The 25,016-nt window shown below is 41.9% G+C and overlaps 1 protein-coding gene across 7 annotated transcripts in view; it reads right to left on the reverse strand.

The window, feature by feature from the left end:
* VEGFC (vascular endothelial growth factor C) overlaps positions 1-25,016 on the reverse strand; it is a 182,461-nt gene that overhangs the window by 24,606 nt on the left and 132,839 nt on the right. For all 7 annotated transcript variants that reach the window (XM_033942895.1, XM_033942902.1, XM_033942911.1 and 4 more), the window contains one exon: positions 13,692-13,882. In XM_033942895.1, the coding sequence (XP_033798786.1) occupies positions 13,692-13,882 (191 nt within the window). The remainder of the gene's footprint in view (positions 1-13,691; positions 13,883-25,016) is intronic.

Raw genomic sequence — 25,016 nt, forward strand, 5'->3', positions numbered from 1 at the left:
TACTTACAATGTAGGCCCGCATTTTGCAGGCCTACATTATACACGTCTCCCGCTGGCCTAGGGAGACACATATGGCCGTCTAGGTTCGCCTAAGGCTACGCCTAGCTTTAGGCGAGCTTAGGTGGTTTTTCGGGCCTCCCTAGGCTCCCGGAGGTGCCTTCAATATAGGCGGCCTGCCTGGGGAGCATTTTTTTTTTTTTTAAAACGTGCATCCCGATTGGCTGGTTAGACATCTGTAGGATGCCTACAGCTGCCTACAACCGGGATGCAGTTTACAGAATCCGGGCCTTAGTGCTTATAAAAGAATACTGCTCCCCCCCCCCTTTATGAGCACCACTCTAAAAAATTGGGACAGTACTTCTGTTACTGATTCCTTTTGCATACTATATGCACTCCAGGGAATTATGTATATTAAAAAATAAATCAAAATAATGCACAGAAAAACAACATACTGAACAAAATACTATTTGCAATATTCTGGAAATATTTGGAGGTATTTTAATACTTAACTTGCTAGTCCAGTATCTTCCTGTTGGCCATGTAAGCAGTGATATTTTGGCAGCACTAACCATAAACCTTAAGAGTTTTTGGTAGGTTGCCAAATAGCCACCAGGCTTCAGCTCTGCTAGTCTTTAGTAAGAACCTGAGTTATCAAAGATTAGGTACAGCTAATATAAATATGTGCTATCTATATTTGCAGTACCTAAAAGAGCTGCTGGCCAAGAACCAGGGGTGTCATTGCTGCTCCTTGAAATCTTGGACAAGTCACTGAACCATTCACTGAATCAGGAACAAAAGTTAAATTGTAAGCCCTCCAGGATGATAAAAATACCTACCTGAATGAAACTTGCCTTAAGCTATTACTGAGAAAGATGTTATCAAAATCCAGTAACAGGCATACTGTGAAATAATACAGAACACTACAACTGTCACCCAGGACCTGAAGAGCAATTTTACCATACCATAATAGCAGTAATATCCACAAGTCAAGTAACAAGGACCTACTAATGAAAACACAGCACCAAGCATCACAACGTATACTAGAACATCAATAATAAACCTATTGGAAAACTAAAGAAGCCAGATTAGTACAGATCCAACCTGCACAAAACACAGATACCATGTTTCCTCAAAAATAAGACACTGTCATATTAATTTGGGGGCAAAAAAATGCACTAGGGCTTATTTTCGGGGGATGTCTTATTTTTTTAATGTATAATGATCATCTCTCCTTTCCTCTCCTCCACCCCAATTCTTCCTCTTTCTTTTCTCTCGCCCACATGTGCAGCATCTTTCTTCTCTCTCACCCATCCCCTTTCATCTGCAGCATCTTTCTATCCCTCCCTCCCATCCTCCATGCAGCAGAACCTTTGCAGTTTCCATCCCTCCTATTCCCATGCAGCAGAACCTTTGCACAGCTTCTATCCCTCCCTCCCATTCTCCAGCGTAGCAGAACTCAGCCGACCCTCTCACCACGAAACTGACATACCTCCCTCCAAACATAAGCATCGGCAGCACTCTAAACAGGTTGCTTCACGGCCTTCTCCTGCCGGGCCTTCCCTGTGCCGTGTCAGAGGATAGGACCCGGCAGGAGAAGACAGCGAAGCAGCCTGTTTAGAGTGCTGCCAACGCTGCTGTTTGGAGGAAGGTATGTCGGTATCACAGTGGGAGGGTCAGTGGGGTTTGGCTGTGCGGTGGGGCGGGTGGGGCTTTTGGGGTGATCTAACTAGGGCTTATATTAAGAACTACCCTGAAAATCACGCTAGAGCTTATTTTAGGGGAAACACAGTAGACCCTCACAAAGTATAGAATAACTAACCACAAATTAAAAATAGAAACACATAGAAAAATATTAAATTGAATTCCCAAGAAGCCACAATGCAACACCAGAGAGAGAGAAAAGGTGATATCCCCTAGTGCTGTGCAAAATATAAAAATAGTAGATGCAAATTTCAAAAACAGACATATTACATTACATTAGTGTCTTCTATCCCGTCAATACCATTCAGTTCTAGGCGGTTTACAACAAGAGTTAGCCTGGGCATTTCCAGAGAGGATACATGGTTAGTAGATGTAGTATGCGTCGGGGTCTGTGGAGAGTTGATCAGGTTTAATTAGATCATTTGACAAATTTCTTGAATAGAAAAGTTTTAAGTTCTTTCTTTAATGTTTTGTAGTTGGGCGTCATAGTCAGCAGATTGGAGAGGTGGCGGTCTAGTTTTGCTGCTTTGGTGGCTAATAGTCCGTCGTATATTTTTTTGCTTTGTATACATTTGATTGGGGGGTGCATGAGTTCTCCTTGGTCTGGATGTGTTTTTCCTGATTAGGCGGTTGCTCAGATAGCTTGGTCCGTTTCCATTTAGGGCTTTGAACAGGGTGTAATAGAATTTGTATTGTATGCGTACTTGTACTGGGAGCCAGTGTGAATCTCGGAAAGCGGTGGTGATGTGGTCATATTTTTTCAGTTAACACCTGTTGTGTATCTCTCCCTCCCTCTCATACACCCCTATGCTCAACATCTCTTTCTCTCTCTCCCTTGCACCCTTGGTTTGACATCTCTCTTCTCCCTTTTCCCATGCAGCATTCTCTCCCTTTCTCTGCCATGTCTAACATCTCTGCCTCTTTCCCATTATTCACCATCTCTCTCGCCTTCTTTTGTGCCCTGGGACAAACATCTCCCCCTTCCTCCCTTTCACCATAATTTTTACCATTTCTCCCTCTCGTGTACCTGTTTCCCAACATTTCTCCCTCTGTTGCCCATCTCCTTGCAGTCTCCCTCCTTCCCCTCTACTCCATATGTAACATTTTCCCTTTCTCACCCCTTTCCACCCTATGTCCTACAATCCTTCTCTTGTCCTCTCAACCCACGTGTAGTATCTTTCCTTCCTATCCCTCCCCTACCACACTTACAGCTCACTCTCTCTCTTGCTAGCATTGGAGAAGCCGGCTTCATCTTGCACTGGCAGAAACAGAAAGTTGTAACAGTGGCAGAGGAGAGGCTTCCGGGTTACCGGCAGGCAGCCTGTAGCAATCGCTGCCACTGATTCTGACACGTTGAAGCTGCAGAGTGAAGAGAGGGAGGTGCAGGGACTGTAGGAGCACAGCATGCTTCCCTGATGCTGGTGTGGAAAATTTCTCCTTGACTGGGTGGGCCAGGCCCTCCTATTGTTGCACCCCTGCCACCTTCCTCTGCTCTTCCATCTACCCATCATCCGTCCCTCCCTCCCTGCTCTGTCTGCCATCCTTCCCTCCATCTATCCCCTCCCCTTCCATCCATCCCTCCCTCCACTCCTGCCTACCCTCTTCTTCCACCAATGCGGTAGAACTCAGACGCCAACCTGACTCCCCTGTGTCCTATCTTATCATCCCTGGTGGTCTAGTGGCTTCTTCAGAGGCAGGAAAGTGCCCAACTCATTCCTGCCCTGCTGCTGCTAGAGCATGAGGTCTCGGCAGCCATTTTGAAAATATTCAGAATGGCGGTGGTGTGCATGTTTAGCGATTAGTCCATGCTTAATGCCCTTTGTTGAAAACTCCCCTTTGTGTTGGAGGCAGGCGGAACTGTCAACTTTGTAATGTATGAGCCAACTATACCCATTTATAATCATGAGCAGAATGTAAGTTGAAGCATTGTACCAATTTTGTAAAATGAGTAGCCTAGACTCAAAAGAAATGTCAGCAATTGATCGGATGCCTTTAAACTGCCAAGAGGAATTTATCAAATAAATTATCTTTGATGTTCCATAAAGAACTATAGACCATAGTACTGTATATATCAAGACACGTAGTTACTTGATTAAGATCAGAAAACAGAGAGTAGGATTAAATAGCCATTTTTCTAAATGGAGGAGTGTGAATAATGGAGTTCCACAGGGATCTGAACTGGGACCGGAGCTATTTGACAAATTTATAGATGATCAGGAAATTGAAATGGCCCAGCAGAAGAGGAGGCCAATCTTCGTGCACTGGCACCAAGCACAGGACATGCCGGTGCTGGTGCCCAGATGACTGTAAGAAGGGGGGGGGGGGTGCCCAATCGTGGAAGGGGGTGCCCGATCGTGGGGGGAGGGTGCCGGATCGCGGGTGGGAGGGGGCGCTCATAAATCGAGCCACGCTCGGTTTCCGAGGTGCCGATTTTGCAAATGTTTTGCTCGTCTTGCAAAACACTCGCAAACCGGTACACTCGTAAACCGAGGTACCACTGTAGTAGTCTTGTTCTGGGTGTTTGTCAAAAATGTGGTATAAAGATAAGACGTTCCAATGGCCTGGATGTCCAGATAGAGGATTTTCAGTATAAAAATTATTTCTAGACACATGGTGGTTTGTCTTTTGAAAATAGGCATGTTCTTACTGCTGACTTTGAATATCTAGCGCCAAATGTCCAAATAGGACTTAGAAGTATCTTTTGAAAATGCCCCTCATTGTGTCCAGTATATGGTAAGTCAGATAGGGACAGACTGGAATTAGCTTTGATGGTGATTCCAGAAGTGAGGCGGTGTAGCTGATGCTGGACAAACTTCTACGGTCTGTGTCCATATGCAGATAAGGAGCAAGTATGCGTATCTGATACCATATCAGTATTGTCTGAGTACAGGTCATGCCTATCTCGGGGGAGGGGGAAGATATCTTATAGTGTAACTTAGCAAGTAACATATAGTGTTGGTTCAACATTGCCTTGATAATGAATGTGACTACCGGGCAGACTGGAAGGACCATGCAGGCCTTTATTTGCCATTAATGTATTCCCTGTGAAGGAAGAAAACTCACTAGCTCCCCACCCTGAGAGGGAAAAAAATAGGAAATGTATCCTTGCTTCTTGGCCTCACAGTTCTTAATGCAGCTCGGTCCAAGGAACAAAGGTCCATACTGAGGCCCTGGGCTGCTGAGGAGAAATCATAAATCCTCCTATAACTGTGGCTGAGACCCTGGGAGAGAATTCCTCAGCAAAACAATAAGTACAGAGCCACAGACACAATAAGTCTTGCCCAAACATAGAAAAAAACCCTAACAAACCAGATTCTGCTGCACCAGTCCACATCCACCATTGGAGGCAGAAAAATACTGAAATGTTCTTGGATACACCATTTCTTATACTGGTGATTGACATCATCAGAATCTTCAAGTGTTTGCAAGTAAGAGGACATCATACATAGGTCTGACCTTGTCTAGCAAGATGATATGGAAACAACGAATACCAATAAGGGATTTCATCGTAGATGGAAATATACACGGGTTCTTCAAAAAGTTTCTGTACTTTCATATTTTCACGGGAAATGGTTGGGGTGGGAGAAGTATTGCTCAACTTCATCAGTGGATACTGACAAATAAATCTAAAATGTTTTCATAAAATTCAAACAAAGAATAAATTTAGATAAGGATAAACCCAAACAAATGCACACTCCAGAGATATGTTGTGCTCATCAGCCTTAGGAAAATGTAGAAGACAACTATAAATGTGTGCTGGATGATGTAATGGGTCAATTTGACAAATTGAACAGTAGCAAATCGCCTGGACCAGATGGTATACATCCCAGGGTGCTGACAGAATTAAAAAATGAACTTGCAGAGCTATTGTTAGTAATTTGTAATTTTTTTTTTTAAACAGCATAGTACTGGAAGACTAGGTTAGGTAAATAGTGGGATTCCCGAGAGGTCTGTGCTGGGACCACTGCTTTTTAATATATTTATGAATGATCTAGACATGGGACTAACTAATGAGAGAATTAAATTTGCTGATGACACAAAGTTGTTAAATTGCAAGAGGATTGTGAAAAATTGCAAGAGGACCTGGTGAGGCTGGGCGTCAAAATGGCACATGATGTTTAATGTGAGCAAACGCAAAGTGATGCATGTGGTAAAGAGGAACCCGAACTATAGCTATGTGATGCTGGGTTCTGTGTTAGGAGTCACTGCCCAGGAAAAGGATCTAGGTGTCATTGTTGAGGAAATGTTGAAACCCTCAGCTCAATGTGTGGCAGCTGTTAAGAAATCAAATAGAATGTTAGGAATTATCAGGAAAGGAATGGAAAACAAAGATGCAAATGTTATAATGCCCTTGTATTGCTCTATGGTACAGCTGTACCTCAAATACTGTATGCAGTTCTGGTCACTGCATCTCAAAAAAGATATAGCAGAATTAGAAAAGGTATAGAGAAGGGCGACAAAAATGATAAAAGGGATGGGTTGACTTCCCTATGAGGAGAGGCTACAGCAGCTAGGGCTCTTCAGTTTAGAGAAGAGATGGCTCAAGGCTGATATGTTAGAGGTCTATAAAATAATGAGTGGAGTGGAAGGGTAGATGTTAAAAATGTTTGTATATTCTTTCTAAAAATACTAGGATTAGGGGACACGCGAAAAAGCTACTAAGTATTAGATTTAAAACAAACCAGAGAAAATATTTCTTCACACAACGTGCAATTAAACTCTGGAGTTCGTTGCCGGAGAATGTGGCAACATTAGTTAGCTTAGTGTGGTTTAAAAAAGGTTTGGATAATTTCCTGAAAGAGAAGTCCATAGGCTTTTATTGAAATGGCTTGGGGGAAATTCACTGCTTATTCCTAGGATAAGCGGCATAGAATCTGTTTTGCTACTTGGGATCTAGCTAAGTTCTTGGTACCTGGGCTGGCCACTGTTGGAAACAGGATACTGGGCTTGATGGACATTTGGTCTGACCCAGTATGGCAATTCTTATGTTCTTATCTTGCACTCAGTGTTAGAACCTATCATGCATTAATGATGTGCTTAGATATATTAATTGTAGAAAATACAAGTGTTTAAATACTGGGACACCACCGCCCTGGAAAAATCTTAAAGACAATATATATCTAGTGACATGGTTACTACTTAATGTTTAAATACTATAAATGTTTAAAGCTCTAAGGCCATTTGAAAAGTGTTTTCAAATGGCCTTATACATATAAGTGATGGAAATGAAAATCTGCATACAACTTTAAAAGATAGCTACACATTTACAAGTTATACCTCCTTTTTAGGTGTCAGCACTTACCGTATTTTCACGCATATAACACGCGCGTTGTACACAATTTTACAAACTGTGCATAACCTTGTACGTTATACGCGTGAGCGCATTGTATAAATTTTTTTTTACATCGTTCCCCCCCCCCGACATCCGATTCACCCCGCAGGACCGCTCGCACCCCCACCCCGAAGGACCGCTCGCACGCACTCGCACCCCCACCCCGAAGGACCGCTCGCATCCCCCACAGCCTCCCTACCCCCCCCCCCATCATGTAGAAGCTCCTACCGTTGTCCTGCTGCTTCCTCTTCCGGCGGTCCTGGCCCTTCTGTGAGCCCTGCGTCTGCGCTGCTTCCTCTTCTGGCGGTCCCGCCCTTTCTCTGACATCACAGAAAGGGCGGGACCGCCGGAAGAGGAAGCAGCGCAGACGCAGGGCTCACAGAAGGGCCAGGACCGCCGGAAGAGGAAGCAGCAGGACAACGGTAGGAGCTTCTACATGATGGGGGGGGGGGTAGGGAGGCTGTGGGGGTGCGAGCGGTCCTTCGGGGTGGGGGGGTGGGTGCGAGTGTGTGCGAGCGGTCCTTCGGGGTGGGGGTGCGAGCTGTCCTGCGGGGGGGGGGGTGTGAATCAGATGTCGGGGGGGGCATCAGGCTTTCAGGGTGGGGACAGGACTTCAAGGGGGAGAGGAGAGTCGGGGCGGCATGCGCGGTATATAAAAATTAATTTACATAAATTACAGTTTCACGCGCGCTATACCCGTGTGCGTGTTTTACACGGGTGCACGGTATATGAGTGAAAATACGGTAGATGAATAAGTTTATACTGTATATTTAGCAGATGATCTTACACTGCTGAATGTATAACTATCTTCACTAGTTTAGTTCTACTCTCAAACTAAACTCCTATTATGACTTATAAAAAAGTACTTATGCAGCAAACACCACCAAATGCAAAAGTGTTTTTGAATATTGGCCTGCTTTTCATAGCAGAAACAAAGATAAAAATCATATATCCTATCTAGTCTGTCTATTCATTTCATCTACTATTCCTTCCTCTTTCTCAGAGATCCAATGTACTTGTCCCAAGCTTTCTTGAATTCATATATATATAATTTTTTTTTAAAATCTCCACCAGGAGGCCTTTACAGATGTTTATCACTCTTTCTGTGAAAAAATATTTTCTGAGGTTATCGCCTTTCACCTTTATCCTATGCCCCCTTATTCCAGAGTTTCCTTTCAACAAGGAAACTGGCCTCATGTAAATTTATGCCATGTAGGTATTTAAACATCTCTATCATATGTCCCCTCTCCCACCTTTCCTCTAAAGTATACGTATTGAGATCTTTTAAGTCTGTCCTATATGTTAAGACAAAGACCATGGACCATTTTAGTAGTCATCCTCTGGACAGACTCCTCTTGCTTATATCTTTTTGAAGGTATGGTTTCCAGACCATATATAAAGAATGAAAATCAAATATGTCTATATTTGTACAAAACATGTGATAGAAAAAGATGGAAGGGTAAAAAAGATGCATGTATTGGCGTATTAAATGTGATAACTGAAATGAACGTAATGTTATATGATGAATAGAAACTACCGAATTCAAAACATGTGGATTCCTTACCTAATGTTCCATGAACATACTGGAAGGTATGACTTATGACATATACATTGAGTATTGAAACTGAAATAGAACCAAAGTAGTACTGAAACAAAGCCTGATAGAGGATGTCAAAACACTGAAAAGATACAGAAAAAACATAAGACCATACCTTCACTTTAAGGGATATAAACCATTAATTCGTTAAGGGCTAATTAAGTAATAACATAAGTTCACCCTTATTCATACCATTTTCCAGTCATCTGTTTACACAATATCAGATACACATTTTTATTTGTTTTCATCGGTTTTATTTCCTTTTAAGGACCCCTGATGAAGGCAAGAATAGGCAAAACATAGACCATGTTGAGTCCAACATATGTTTCCACTTGTATGATACATGTTGCTATATTTTGGGGGAATATTTGATTCCAATAAATTTGCATTGGTTCCTGTGACATCCAGAAACTTTTGTTCCATCTTTTTGGTTTGGTTTTACTGTACTGTTGGAACATAGGTCCTTTTCTCTGTGTTACTGTTGTCCCTTCAGAATTGTACACAATATTCTAAATGAAATTTCACCATAGTCTTATACAGGGGCATCAATACCTCCTTTTCCCTATTGACCATTCCTCTTCCTCTCTCTATGTTCCCAAGAAACGCTTATAGCTTTTACTGTCATCTTTTCTACTTGTTTTGGATACCTTAAAATCATCACATACAATCACATCCAAGCCCTGCCCCTCCTTTGTGTACAAAAGTTCTTCACCCTCTAAAATGTATTGTTCTCTTGGGATTTTGCAGCTCAAATGCATGACCCTGCATTTCTTAGCATTGAACCTTAGATGCCACATTCCGGACCATTCTTCAAGCTTCTATAAGTCTTTTCTCGTACTATCCACACCATCAAGTTTTATAAAAATTTGATATTATGCTTATTGGACTTCTAAGCAGTACACAGGTAAATATATAATATATAAAAATAAAACCTAAAATCAGGGGACACAAACGCTTTGCTGGTACGTAAGGGAAAAGGGGGAGAACTACATGTCGTATAGGATAGAAAGACAGGAAAGGGTAGCACAGTTGGAAGGGGCCCTTCTGTAAGCTAGGATCTTTGAGTAAGATTGAACTGGGATTTGTGCCTTAGATTAAAGGTCACAGGCGTCTTTGAATAAAAATGTTTTTAATTTTGATTTAAACCATTCTAATATTAATATTAATATTTCTTCACATAAATTGGTGGACATAGCATTTCAAAGTGTTGGAGCTGTGACTGAAAAGATTGTTTATTGGGTCATACTTAACTGACGAATGGATGGAACGATTAGAAGATGTTGGGCATTTGATCTAAGGGTTCTTTCAGGATGTGTATCACAATATTGTTTAAAAAAATGTAAAAAGAACTAGCCCAAGAACTGAACTTTTGGCATACCACTGGTTAACATCCCTTTATAAGAATTGCCTTACAGGGTCAGACCAATGGTCCATGTAGCCCAGTATCCCAGCTCCAAGGTGGCCAATCCATGTCATAAGTACCTGGCAAAAACCCAAACAGTAGCAACATTCCATGCTACTGTTCCAGGGTAAGTGGTAGCTTCCTCCATGTCTGTATCAATAATAGACTATGGACTTTTCTTCCAGGAACTTGTCCAAACCTTTTTTAAAACCAGTTAAATTAACCGCTTTTACCATATCTTCCGGCAATGTGTTCCAGAGCTTAACTTATCTGAGGAAAAAAAATTTCCTCCTATTGGTTTTAAAAGTATCTCCCTGTAACTTCCTCGCGAGCCCCAAATTCTTTGTAATTTTTGATGGAGTAAAAAATCTATCCACTTGTACCTGTTCTACACCACTCAGGATTTTGTAGACTTCAATCATCTCCCCTCAGTCATCTCTTTTCTAAACTGAAGAGCCCTAACCTCTTTAGCCTTTCCTCAGAGGAGAGGAATTCCATCCCCGCTATCATCTTGGTCACTCTTCTTTGAACCTTATCTAGTTCCACTATTGGAAGATTAGGTTCTTACCTTTGGTAATCTTTCTGTTTGTCCCTGACTGATTCTGTACTCCAGGTGTTTTATCTCAATCTGTGAACCGGGTCTAGCAGAAAAACATACACTTTTTTCCTCTGTTCCTCCCGCTTGTCTGAGGAATATAAAGCCCCCTTTTAGTTACATTCTAAAGCAATCAAAGCACACAGACAAAGGGGGCACAGGGAACTTCCCTGCTACACAACAGCATTCTTTTCTGCTCTACAATATATACGAAAACAATTAATAAACAGGCAATAGGAAAAATAGGCAATGTGATGGAACAAACCTGCCATGTACAATGAGTACAAACTGAAAACAAGCCTTTCGCAAAGATATGTACCCGCATATGCAGAATGACTCCCAACTGGGACTATCTTCTGGCTGGAAGGTACTGAGGCCTGAAAGGAGAAACATCTAATGCAGAAATATGAAGGCAATGAACAACAGAGTAGACAAAGGGCAGGCCGTACAGGATCAGTCGGGAACTAACAGAAAGAAGATTACCAAAGGAAAGAACCTAATCTTCAATTCTGTTACATCCCCTCCAGATCATTAAGAAAGGTATCACGACCAGGACAAAGGAGGTCATCCTGCCACTGTATCGTGCAATGGTGCGACCGCATCTGGAGTACTGTGTCCAGTATTGGTCGCCGTACCTCAAAAAGGACATGGCGGTACTTGAGGGAGTCCAGAGAAGAGCAACTAAACTGATAAGAGGTATGGAAAACCTCTCATATACTGACAGACTGAAAAAGCTGGGGCTGTTCTCCCTGGAAAAGCGGAGACTTAGAGGAGACATGATAGAAACCTTCAAGATCCTGAAGGGTATAGAAAAAGTAGACAGGGACAGATTTTTCAGATTACGGGGAACCACAAGTACAAGGGGGCACTCGGAAAAATTAAAAGGAGACAGGTTTAAAACAAATGCCAGAAAGTTCTTTTTCACCCAGAGAGTGGTGGACACATGGAACGCGCTTCCGGAGGCTGTGATAGGCCGGAGCACGTTACAAGGCTTCAAAGAAGGTTTGGATAGGTTCCTAGAGGATAAAGGAATTGAGGGGTACAGATAAGAGTAGCGGTAGGTTATAGGGATAGTCTGGGACCATTGCTCAGGCAATGGGCCGGATGGGCCGCCGCGGGAGCGGACCGCTGGGCGAGATGGACCTCTGGTCTGCCTCAGCGGAGGCAACTTCTTATGTTCTTATGTACTCCAGGTAACGTACCAAAGGAATGGCAAAGTCTAAGGTGGTACAGAAGAGCCTGCCCATAACACAGAGGCCCCACATGCAGCATCGGTCCGAGCCACCACATCCACTCTGGTAAAGGTATAAAGAGATGACCAAGTGGCCACTCTACAAATTTCAGCCAGATTAATCACTCGAGACTCTGCCCAGAAAGACGCGGCACCTCTTGTTGAATGAGTCCCCCCCCCTCATGAGTCCAGCAGCCCCTTTATCTCCCTCCCTCCTTCTCATGGGTCCAACAGCCCCCCTCCCTCTTGCAAACTGCCTCCCTCCCGATTGCCAGCAACAAAAAAAAAAAACCCTCAAACAAACCTGTGACTCTTCTGGGTCGGCCCCTTCGCACCTCCTGGGGCAAGCCTACCATCCTCTTAGAAGCTTCCTGCATGCAGGGCTGCTCCGACTGGAAATTTTTTGTCGCTGAGTTACATTGGAAGGAGGGACTCAGCGGCAAGAAGATTGTAGTTGGAGGAGGAAGCTTCTAAGAGGGTGATATGCCCACCTTGGGACAAGTGAAGGGGTCGACCCAGGAGAGTTGCAGTTTTATTATTTTGCCGTCGGTGATTAGGTGGGAGGGTACGAGGATGGGGGGCTGTTGGACCCACGAGAGGGAGGGACGAAGAGGGACTGCTGGACTTGCGAGGGGGGCTTCTGCTGAGCTGAGATTGGGTGGGCCTAGGCCCACCCCTGGCTACACCTCTGGACCATGCTATTTCTGACATATTTTGAGTATTTCTCATTAAGTATATTTTTAACGTACCTATTAAATTTTATTTTATAACCTCATTCTAAAGATCAAGATTTATTACCCAGAATCTTATACAACCAATCATCTTAATACTCTTCTGCAAATGATACTACCGTATTTCCCTGAAAATAAGACAGTGACATTAATTTTGGCCCAAAAAATGCACTAGGACTTATTTTCGGGGTAGGTCTTACTTTTTTAATGTACATGATCATCTCTCCCTTCCTCTCCTTCACCCCAATTCTTCCTCTTTACTTTCTCTCCCCCACATGTGCATCTTTCCTCCCCTATTACCCATCCCTTGTGCCTTCCCTCTGTAGCATCTTTCTATTCCTTTTTCCCTCCCATCTCCCTGTGCAGCAGAACCCTTGCACTGTGCACAGTATCTTCCTATCCCTCCCTCCCTCCCTCCCATCCCTGGTGCAGCAGAACCCTTGCACAGCTTCTATCCCTCCCTTCCATGCAGCAGAACCCTTGAGCAGCCCCACGCCCCCGTCCACGCCGCACAGCTGAACCTCCGCTGACACTCGCATCCTTCCATCTCTCCCTCCCATCCGAACTCCACTGACCACAAGACCTACATACCTCTCTCCAAACAGCAACTTTGGCAGCACTCTAAACAGGCTGCTTCGCAGCCTTCTCCCGCCGGGGGTCTTCCTGTGCCGCATTGCTGATGATATCATCAGTAATGTGGCAGAAGGAATGCCCCGGTGGGACAAGGCCGCGAAGCAGCCTGTTCAGAGTGCTGCCGATGCTGCTCTTTGTAGGTCTCGCAGTCGGAGGGTCGGCGGAGTTCGGACTGGAGGGAGAGATGAAAAGATGGGAGGGTCAGAGGGGGATTGGGTGCACGGGGCGGGGCGAAACACTGCTGACGGAGAATCCAAGGACATTCGGGTTAAGCTTCTGGGGACTAGGGCTTACTATGGGGGTAGGGCTTATATTAAGACCTACCCTGAAAATCATGCTAAGGCTTATTTTCGAGGTAGGTCTTATTTTCGAGGAAACACAGTATATATGGTTACTTAAAAAAATGATCTGTTGACAAGCAGATTAAGATATTTTTGGGAATAAAAAGGTAAAAATGAAACAAACTTACTGTTTTGCTGAGGTAAGCAGAGCTGGTGTTAACACACTGCAGTCCCTCACTATTGCAGCAGCCCCCACATCTGTAGATGGATACACATGGGGGTTTAAAGAAGGTGTTTGTTGCTGCTCCAAACTCTTTTCCAACATCTATACACACCTCACGTGGCATGCACTGAGTTTTTCTCCACTCATTATCAATACCTGCCGAGTTACAGGGAATTTCACATGTTACAATGCAACTCCAAAACCGGGTAGGAGGAACTCAATTATTTTTAGAAACAGACCAGATGCATTTAAGTGTTTTAAGATGCTCCACTAATGACACAGAATAAATATTCAAAACAAATGGGAAATGATTTATCAAAAATTTTGTTTCCATTCTGTGTCAGTGGGAAATAGCTTTGCTAAAATTGGCCTATGATATGTAAAATAATTGCCAATGCTCTGCAATGAGAATCTAAGCTTGACTGGCTGCTTACTCCAGGCTTACTACAAACTATCAGTGTATGATCTGAAAAAGTGGTATCAAAGAGCTATTAAGATCACATTTTATTAAACAAAATTATATAAAATGGCAAGAAGGTATTTAAATAAATACCAGACTATATGGCTCCTAAGTAAAACAGTTTGCAAACCTATTGTTTTCTAAGGGGTAAGTTTATGGATATTATTATATGGGCATTCTTCTCAGTTAATTGGATTTTGCAGGAATTATAGATATACCTTCTAATATTTGATATGCTATGATGCAGTTTAAGCTGTTAAAATTACTATCATTTCAAATTATTCCCATTTTAGATTTTTACAATAAACACATGGAGGGGCATAATAAAAACAAACAAACGTCTAAGTCCCCTTTTGGCCTAGGTCCTAAATGCTGAAAGTAGAAGCGTTCAGCTGTTTAAATGCCCAGACCACCACTAAGTCTATACTTACAACATATAATCAACAAACGCCCAACATATAAAGTCCCAAACGCCCAACACAAGAGCTTTTAGTTGAAGGAGGAGCCTGTCCTTCACCTAAAAACTGGATTCTGTAACCGATGTCTGTCAAAAAGAACACCAGTTACAGAATCCACTCCCCCTGCAACGATGGCGGCAGGAGAGATGACTCATTTCCCCTGTCGCAATAATGATCCTGAAGTGCCGACAACCGCGACCCTTCGGATCAGATCCACACCCCCCCCCCCAAGATCGAGCAGGAAGGAGCTCAACCCCTCCTGCCCCGATGTCAGGGCAGGAGTGGTTGAGATCCCTCCTGTCCGATCTTGTCGTGGGTGGGGGGATTGCGGCAGGAGAGACTGATTATCTCTCCTGCTGCGATAGCGATCTGAAGTGCCAGGGTTTTAGAATCCAATTTTTAGGAGAAATGACGAGGTTGAGCTCCCTCCTGCCCGATCTTATTGGGGAGGAGGGGTGGTGGATCACGGCTGGAGAGACTGGCTGTCTCTCCTGCTGCGATAGTGATCTGAAGTGTCGCGGTTGACAGCACTTCAGGATCGTTATCGCGGCAGGGAAGATGAGCCATCTCTCCCGCCGCAATGGTTGCGGTGGGGGTGGGTAGGTTGCCGGGCCGCTGAGCTGATCGCGGCAGCCGCGGCCCCTTTTTCAGCACTTATACCTGTTTTGACTTGGTCTAAGTCAAAACGTATAAGTGCAGACTAGGCAACCTGCCTAAACTTTTGGTTATACCTGCTGTATGCCTATGTCTAGGTCGGCCCACCTCCCACCCTTTTCCCTCCTCTAAAGTTGCCTCTTTTCGCTTTATGCATTTAGAGGCAGGGGAAAGGCTTAAGCTGGTTTTAGATACGTCTTAAACCAGCTTTGGTTATAGATACTTGGACAATCAGGTTTTTTGATCATCCAAGTACCCATTTAGGCCACTTTTTAGATGTTTTTTTTCTTTATGAACCCATACTGCTTTGGAGAGTTGAAAATATTACAAAGTTTTAATAGAAATTTGTTTTTTATTTGCTATATGTATTTTAACTCAGACCTATGTTTTGGGGGAAATACTTCATGCAATAAATACCCCCCTCCTTTTACAAAACTGTGATAGTGTTTTTTAGCGCAGGCCGATGCGCTAAAAAACACTATCACAGTTTTGTAAAACTCTATGAGTGTCGGGGGCAGCGCAGAGTATTCAGCGCGCCAGCCTGAGCTAAAAAAACGCTATTGCAGTTTTGTATAAGGGGTGGGGGTTGGGGTAAATAAATAAAATCAAATAAATAGTAGAACATGTTTAACATTGTCTGCTTGGGGTGAAGTCCACAGGTACATTATACCTATAGACTTGCCACCAAGTTTCAAAAAGAAATCATACACTATGGGTTGAACTGGCAAAACTTATTTAAGACTAGTACAGACTAGCTGAACTATGTGCACAAGTGCAGCCTAGGGGTACATGTGTATATATGTACATGTAAGGGGAGGTAGTTTGTGGGGAAGAGTACATTGTATAGAGGTGATATGTTTTAGGAAGGTCGGAATCATGGAAGGTCAAGTGTGTATGTTTTGGAGACAAAGAAAATGGAAAAGGAGAAGGGACTTGATATACTCTCTTTCTGTGGCTACAATCAAAGCTGTATATATATTATACACCGATACTTATTTTGTTCCAGGAGTAATGGAGGATTACGTGACTTGCCCAGAGTCACAAGTAGCTTCAGTAGAAATGGAACCCAGTTCTCCAGTTTCTCAAGCTACTGCACTAACTACTATGCGACTTCTCCACTCTTGTGGGGCAGATTGTGTATATAATGTGGCAGTACAGGTTATGTGCGAGAGCGGCGAGGTCAAGGAGTGCCTGTTAGGAGACACTATCCGTAGGGAAGGTACAATGTATATGTCTGGGGATGAGACATATATGTTTTTATGAGAATCTGGGTTACATGAGGGAGAGCGCCTGGAGGGGACTTGGGTATATGGTGCCTGTAGGGGTTGTGGATGCACATGCTTATGGTTGATGGTTTGTATCTGGGGGGTGGGATGTATGATAGGGAGGCAATGTGTGTATGTGTTTGAGGTATGATGTGCACATAAAACGGGGAGAGATAGGGGCTCATTTTCAAAAAAGATATACATCCAAAAGATAGCACTTGGACATCTTACTAGTCAAAACGTCCATTCTTAAAACTGACTTTCTAGATGTCTTTCTGGCTGTTTTGTCTTAAGGTGGCATGTTAGAGATGTGTTTTGGGCAGGGTTAGGACTTGGACGCTAGTCAGGCATAATCAAACCTTTAACACAAGGTCCTGGTCTATTTTTTTAGATGTTTGGAGTTAGACCTGTTTTAAAAACGTCTAAATGCTAAAAAAAAAAAAGTGCCCAAACTGACCAGATCACCACTGGGATGACCCCCCCTCCTTTACTTCCCCAGTTTTCACCGCCCCCCTCCCACCACCCAAAGAGGTTGAAACCCCCGCCAGTACATTCTAGCCTGTATTACAAAGGGGTACTGAAAAGTTCTCAGCCCAAGCAGCTTCAGACGTTATCGCAGACATTTGAGCTCAGAGAGCAGAGGTTACTGCAGTGAATTTCACATTAAAAGTTCCAGATATAGATGTCACCATATCTTGCTTATATTGTGTGGTGAGCCCTCACAAACCTACTGTACCTATATTAAGATGATACCTGCAGGCATAAGGGCTATTGTTGTGTACAGGTGGGCACAGTAAGTTTTGGGTGGGTTTTGGAGGGCTCGCCATAAAATATAAGCAATACAGTGACATCTGATCTGGGACTTTTAATGTGAAATTCACTACAGTACTTTTTAGAAGGGCCCATCTGCTATGCTCAGCTGTCTGAACAATTTACTAAGAATGCAGACTGCCTAGACAAAAATTTGCTTTTATGCGTTTTTCATGTAGATGTATTTACCGTATATTTAAGAATGGCCCCCCCAAAAATAGGTCATTATAAAAAAAAAAAAAAAAAGATAACATCTTGCTGTTTTGAGAATGGACATTTTCTCTACTGGATTTCTGGATGTCTTTCCCAAAACGTCCAAACTCAGATGTCCTATCAAAAATGCCCCTCATAGTGTGTATATGCAAGTGGGGTGGGGTAGGTTTTGTGTGTGAATGGAGGCAAGGTTTGTGTGTGTGTATATGTGTGTCTAAAGAGGAAGTATGTATGTATGTATGTATGTGGGAGCATGGAAGGGGTAAAAGCAGGATGTATCTGGTCACTGGATGTGTATTTGTATGTTGGGTGATATGTGCATATGTGTAGGGTTGGGGTGCATTGTGTGTGGTAAGGGATTTGTATAAGTGTCTGGGGGTACGTGAGAGGTGTCTGTGTAAGTAGGGCTTATGGTGTTGGGCTGGGGTTTGTGTCTGCCTGTATGTGTCTAAGGCAAGGGTTCTTAACCCAGTCCTTGAGGGACACAAAAAAACAAATACAAATAAATACAAAGTCCTATTCTGCAATTACCTTGCGGTTCAGTGCAGAGTCCAATTTTAACAATCAGACCAGGCTCTTGGAATTACCATGTTACTATACAAATGAACATCCTAAGAATTACCTAAAGAGAAAAGCTTTCAAAAGCTTACAAAATAAAAGTATAGTTTCTCAAAATTCGAACCTGATTAGGGATCGAATTACACAATTTGGCAGATAAATAAGCAAGATTAGGTGAAAATATTCTTCTAAAATGAATGCTTTTTGGGTTAGGGCATAGATGCATGTATAAAATGTGCAATGAATCTAATCCGCCTCTATCTAGGAAGCCTATCAATGATGCCAAATATAAAAGTGAATGAGCATAAATTATATTAATGCATTATACATTCTGATATTTGTCAACATTTGCTTATTTCTGATTTGAAGAAGGGGGGTTGCTTTCAAAAGCAAATAAAAAAATAAGTTAGATCAACTTAATACATTTATGTTTTATTTTATTTCTATATATTGCTATTAATGACCAGAGCGCATAATTTAAAGTGAATCCCAGACTCCAGTGGCAACCAATCTTATTTACAAAGGGGAAACACTGTCTTTAAAATATGCTGATCAAATTAGGCAAGATGCCTTGTTCTGGATGGTTTGGTCTTTTTATTAAAAACTTTGAACACCCCAAATTAGAGAATGATATGGGGAAAAAAATTTGTCCCTGTCTCCGCCCCATCCCCACAAAATCTGTCTGATCCCATCTGCACAAGTCTTGAATAGTTATGATTTTATATTGAAATCATTTTATTAAAGTATAAAAAGAAACAATATCTATTCAACTGTCATTTTATAAATCACAAATACAGAAAAAGGATCTCCCCTTACAATCTCCCCTCCACTATCAGGAAAACTGAACGCTACATAGAAAATTCATCCTAACAGAATACCTTGGTCACACACACAAAACGTAAATGCCAAATACATAATAGCTGACCAAAAATGATAAACATAAACCAAAATCTCAAGAAGCCACATCTTCTATGTAGTACAACACCAAAGAAATAGATCCATTTCCTCCTATACTGTGCAAAATATAAAGATCACACATGCCAGGGATGATGTTAGGCCAAGGAATGAAATTAGGGCAACTGCCCCCTGGTTTGAGAAAGCCCTAAGCCTGCTGAAAGCCTGCCCTGCCATGTCTAACCCCAGCACTGGCAGGATAATCATTTCAAGTCTCATATGTTCTAATCACAACATAGAAAATAAAATTATTTTCTGCCTTTTGGTGTTTGGTCATTTTATTTTTCAAGACATGGGGGAAGCCACTGCTTGCCCTAGATCGGTAGCATGGAATAATGCTACTCCTTGGGTTTTGGCCAGCTACTAGTGACCTGGATTGACCACCGTGAGAACGGGCTACTAGGCTTGAGGACCATTGGTCTGACCCAATAAGGCTTAACCGCAGGAAATGGGCATCGTGTCAATTTCTATCCCAAATAGACTCTATTGCAATAATCCAATTGTGATAGCACAACCTCCTAATTCTCCTGAGTTTCATAAAGCCAGTCATATTTTCAGGATACTCATAATGAAGGTACATGAGATAAATCAATACCTCCATTGTATGCCAATCTATCTCATGCATATTGATTGAGGGTGTCTTAAAAACCTAACTGGCTGGGTACCACTGATCTAGGTGCATAGGACGTGCGTGTATGTGGGGATGGAGGCGAGGACTAGTTTGTATGTGAATGTGTGTGTACATCTAGAGATGGCATAAAAATACAAACATGACAAGAAATAAAGGCCAAATGGCCTATCCAGTCTTAGCATCCACTATCTCCTCCTCTCTCTAAGAGGTCCCACAATGTCTGTCCTATGCTTTCTTAAATTCAGATACAGTCTTTGTCTCCACCACCTCTACTGGGAGACTATTTTACACATCTATCACCCTTTCTGTAGAGATTATTCCTTAGATTATTCCTGAGATTATTCCTTAGATTCATCCTATGCCCTCTCCTTCTAGAGTTTTCCTTCATTTGAAAAAGATTCACTTCCTTTATATTAACGCCACAGAGATACTTAAATATTTCTATCAATATCCTCTCTCTCCCGTCTTTCTTTTAGAGTATACATATTAAGGTCTATAAGTCTGTCCCTATATGATTTATGACAAAGACCACTAGCAGCCATCTGGACCAACTTCATTGCATTTATCTTTTTGAAGGTGCAGTGTCTAATAATGCACATAGTATGAGAATACGGGGGGGGGGGGTGTTTATGCATGTCTAGAGCAGGATATGTGAAGATATGGCATGTGCAATTGTGACTGGGTGTGATATGATGGGGATATGTTTTCATGTGTATTTGTGTGTATTCTGGAGTTATGATGAGTATATTGATGGTAGGGTATATTTATGGGATACATGGATGGTATGTATATTTAGAGATGCAAGAGTGAACCATCCCACAGCGTGAGACTTAAAATGCTAAGGAATGATATTGAAGGTCAAAGAGTGAGATTTTTCAAGCTGTACATCCAGAATATAAATCTAGACTGATTTAAGTGTAGTATTGTTTTGCGAATGAATCAAGGCAGCATTAAATTATATTGGCTTTTCTTTGGAGTCTCTGAAAGAATACAGACAACTTGGGTAATTTCAGAGCACATGTACTTGTAGTAAAGAGAAAAGAGATAGAGCAAAAGGAAGCAATAGGCAGGAAGATGGGCTCAGGTTTCTTCCTACTGGTTGGACCTCTTGGTTTACATCTCTAAAGCCACCCTTTCATTAAAGCAATGACCTATTTCAGTGCACTGGGACTGAAGCTCTGATGAGTGAGAAATAGAGCTCAAAGAGTACGAGAGTAAGAAAGCTTTCAAAGGAGTGTGACACTTCATATAAGAGAGACTTGATATCGCTGCATGTGTATGTGTATCTGTTGGAGGGGCAAGGTGTATGTCTAGGGTTTTTGAGTGTGTGTTTCTAAGGATGAAAAATGTGTATATGTTAAGGCATGTCAATATTGCTACTACTACTGCTAATCATTTGTATAACACTAACAGACATGCACAGTGCTGTAAATGAAACATGATAGAGACAATTCCTGTTTGATAGAGCTTACAATCTAAACAAAACATGTTAGGGGTAGATTTATATTTTTTTTCATACTTTATAAACTACTAGTGACCAAATTATGCAGTGTTGCATGCTGAAACTGCTTAAAATGAGTATTGCCTACATTAAGGGGTCCTTTTACAAAGCCGCGCTAGCGGTTTTAGCGCACGCACCGGATTAGCACGTGCTATAGCGCGCGAGCTGGACATCTACCGCCTACTCAAAAGGTGGTGGTCGTGGCTAGCGCGTGTGGCAATTTAGCGTACTCTATTGCGTGCGATAAGACCCTAGCGCGGCTTTGTAAAAGAAGCCCTAAATCATAGTTGAAATACGTAGAAATTAAACAATATTAATTTGATTAATTAAATAGTCTGGACTACATAACTGTCTTTAAAATGTCATTTGTGCAGTTAATATTATTTAACAATATCTAGCAAATAGGCCATATTTTGTTTGCTTCTGTTTCGGCTCATGAGCTCCCTGCTAACCATCTGACCCCCTAATATAATATTCCCTCCTCTTCTGATTGTACACATGACCAGCAGCCTCAGTTGTCATTTTTACACACCTTTTTTATGGACTAGATATGTGATGGCTAGTCTGGAAACACCATGGGCTTGCTCAGAAATGCCTTATTTCTGCTATTGTCATGATATGGGTAAGAGGAAGCTCAGATTATGGAGCTCCAGTCAAGTAATTGGGTGAGTGTTGTTGCCTTAACCTTTTCCTATCGTGTGTCCCGGCTGACGGGACATTCCAAAAATGTCGTTGCCATCGTATGTCCCATGGCATGGGACATACAGTACATGACAGGAACACAAAATATTTGAATTTACAGACTTATGACTTATTTACATTATGTTTACAATAGCCGTAAATGATAACGGTGAATAATACAAAACTTTGCTAAAATAATTACGATTGGAACCAGCGTAACGTAAAATTTATTACGATAGGAAAAGGTTAATGCTGATGGATGGTGTTTTCCTGGATCTTATCTTGCTGTCTCCAAGCTGTGCAAGAACATAAGAACAGCCATTCTGGGTCAGACCAATGGTCCATCTAGCTTAGTATCCCGTCTTCATGGTGGCCAATCCAGGTCACAAGTACCAAAAGGCAAAAATTCAAATACACTTTTCACTCCGTATTCGCAGTGATTGGGGATGAACTGACCCACGAAATCGGAAAAACCGCGAATAACTTTCTCATATGTTATTTGCGGTTTTCTTTTAAAAACCCTCGAGAATATGATAAAACCGTGAATAACATATGAGAAAGTCTCTGGAACCCATGCAACAGTGTCTGAGTTTGCACTTATATGCAGAGGAAAAAAAAAGGTGTTGGTGGCAGTTCTATAAATTGGCCATGGATGAAGTAATTTGGGAGGAGGAGCCAGCAAGATAAAACCCGCAAATAATCGAAATCGCGAGTGCAGAATATGGAGGGCGAAGTATAGTAGCTACCATTCCATGCTACCAATAGGACAAGCAGTAGCTTTTCTCATATCTGTCTCAATAGCAGACTATGGAAATTGTTCAAACCTTTTTAAAAAACAGTTATGTTATCCGCTTACCACATCCTCTGGCAACATATTCCAGAGCTTAACCATTTTCTAAGTGAAAAAATATTTCCTCCTATTGGGTTTAAAAGTATTTCCCTGTAACTTCATCGTGTGTCTTATTTATTTTTAAAATTTATATACCCTATAAACCTAGACAGTTTCCATATAAACATACATAAAACAACAGTACAAACAACATCAGCAAGAGCAGTATCTTCAAAATATTTTACCCCAAACTAAGGGCTCCTTTTACTAAGCTGCGATAGCATTTTTAGCGCACACAGAATTTTAGCTACGCGGCTAGAACTAACGCCAGCTCAATGCTGGCGTTGGGGTCTAGCGTGCGCTAAAACCGCTATCGCAACTTAGTAAAAGGAACCCTAAAAGTCATAAAAATACAGTTACAAAAAGTTGAGTCTTCTCCGACTGCTGAGCCACGACAGGGGTCCCCTTAGTTGAGTCTTCAATAGCTTTTTAAACCCAACCCTATCAGCACACAAGCACGGCTGATCAAGAAAAGAATTCCAAAATTTCATATCTGCAACAGAAAAAGCAGAAGCTCTGGTATCTACATATCGTGCCTTCACAACATGTCTAATAACATAGCATTTTCAGATCTCAATGACCTGCCAGGTCAATAAACTGACAACTGCTTAAATGACCTGCCAGGGCGATAAACTGACAAAGGTTAAAATACAAAGGTTTCTGGTGGACATATGTATCACCAGAAATCAATGCAGTAGTCACAGTACTGGTGTTATATCAGCTGCTCTTGTCACACCCACAACAAGCCACGCTGCTACATTTTGGACTAACTTCAATGCCCAGCACCTGGTCTTTGATATTTCAAGGTACAAGGCGTTACAGTAGTTCAACTGTGACAAAACCACCCCTGCACAAAAGATAGAAAAATCAAAAGGGGTAAACATGGGCTTCAAATGATTCAATGATGTAGTTGACTAAAACAAGCCTGAATAGTTTTAACAATTTGACATTTCATAGTAAGACCAGAATCAAGTCTTACACCCAACACAGTCATTTCCTTCCTTAATGGTAAACTAACACTCAATACATTCATATATTCTGGCCACAAATCATCTCCACTCCTCCCAACAAACATCACTTCTGTTTTCTCCCTTTTGTTTTTGATAAATTTAGCATATGAAATGCCAATCTAGTATTATTTGAAGAATGTCTTTGAGCAACGAAACCCGTTTGATGCATACCGATCATATAAGGGAGACCCTTGGCTAATCTTAGAGCCAATAGCTTAGCCAGTTTTCCATCCACATTAATTAAAGAAATAGGCCTGTAGTTGGAAACCAACATGGGATCTTTATTTGGCTTTGGCAAAACAATAGTTAAAGATTCTGCCATAGTAACTGAAATACAACCTTTAGTTAGTTGTGATGGATGTAAAATTAGAAGATGAGGTAAAAGTGTAATTTGAAATGATTTGAAAAACTACCCAGAGCGGATCCAGCTCTGAGGGATTTCAACGCTGCCTGGAATTCTTTAAGTGATATACGCGCTTCAAGATTTCCTTTTATATGCTCAGGAATTTTTGGCCTATGAATTAACTTTAAACATTCTAAACCCTCAATTTCTTTATTTGAATAATGCTCAGAAGAATATACAGCTTTATAATAATCCAAAAATTGTTTTAAAATATTTCCAATCTGAGAATGAGTTTTACCTTTCTCATCTTTAATAACCACAATCTTTGATTTTCTTTTTTTGGCTTTGAGATAGTTAGCCAATAATCTTCAGGCTTTATTCGAGTTTCCATAATACAGAGCTTGCTGAGAAAACAAATCTCGTTATATCTATGTTTAGCTTTCAATAGGGCCTGCAAAGTATTTTTTTTCTCATTTTGAGGCCAATTGTGACTCCAAAGTCAAAATATTTTGTTCCAAATTAGAAAACAGAGAATGATGACATGGTGACAAAATTCATCACCGTTCCCGTCCCCGTGGATAACCGCGGTAAACCATCTTCATGTCATTCTTTAAGGAGAGAGGGAAGAATCAGAGTATGAATGGCCATAACCACTGACCCTCAAGCATTGCTTTGAAGAATGCTGGTGTAGAAGGACTGAGGTTGAAACAGACACTACAGAATGACAGTCTCTGGTATCCAGAGCAGATATTGTGATGTCATAATGCCTCATTCCACCAGTGCCTAAGAGCCAATCACATCAGTGATGTCACAATGGCTTCATTATCCTTGGCTCACATAAGAATCAGAGTATGAATGGGCAC

Source organism: Geotrypetes seraphini, chromosome 1 (assembly GCF_902459505.1).
Source record: "Geotrypetes seraphini chromosome 1, aGeoSer1.1, whole genome shotgun sequence".
Classification (NCBI taxonomy): domain Eukaryota; kingdom Metazoa; phylum Chordata; class Amphibia; order Gymnophiona; family Dermophiidae; genus Geotrypetes; species Geotrypetes seraphini.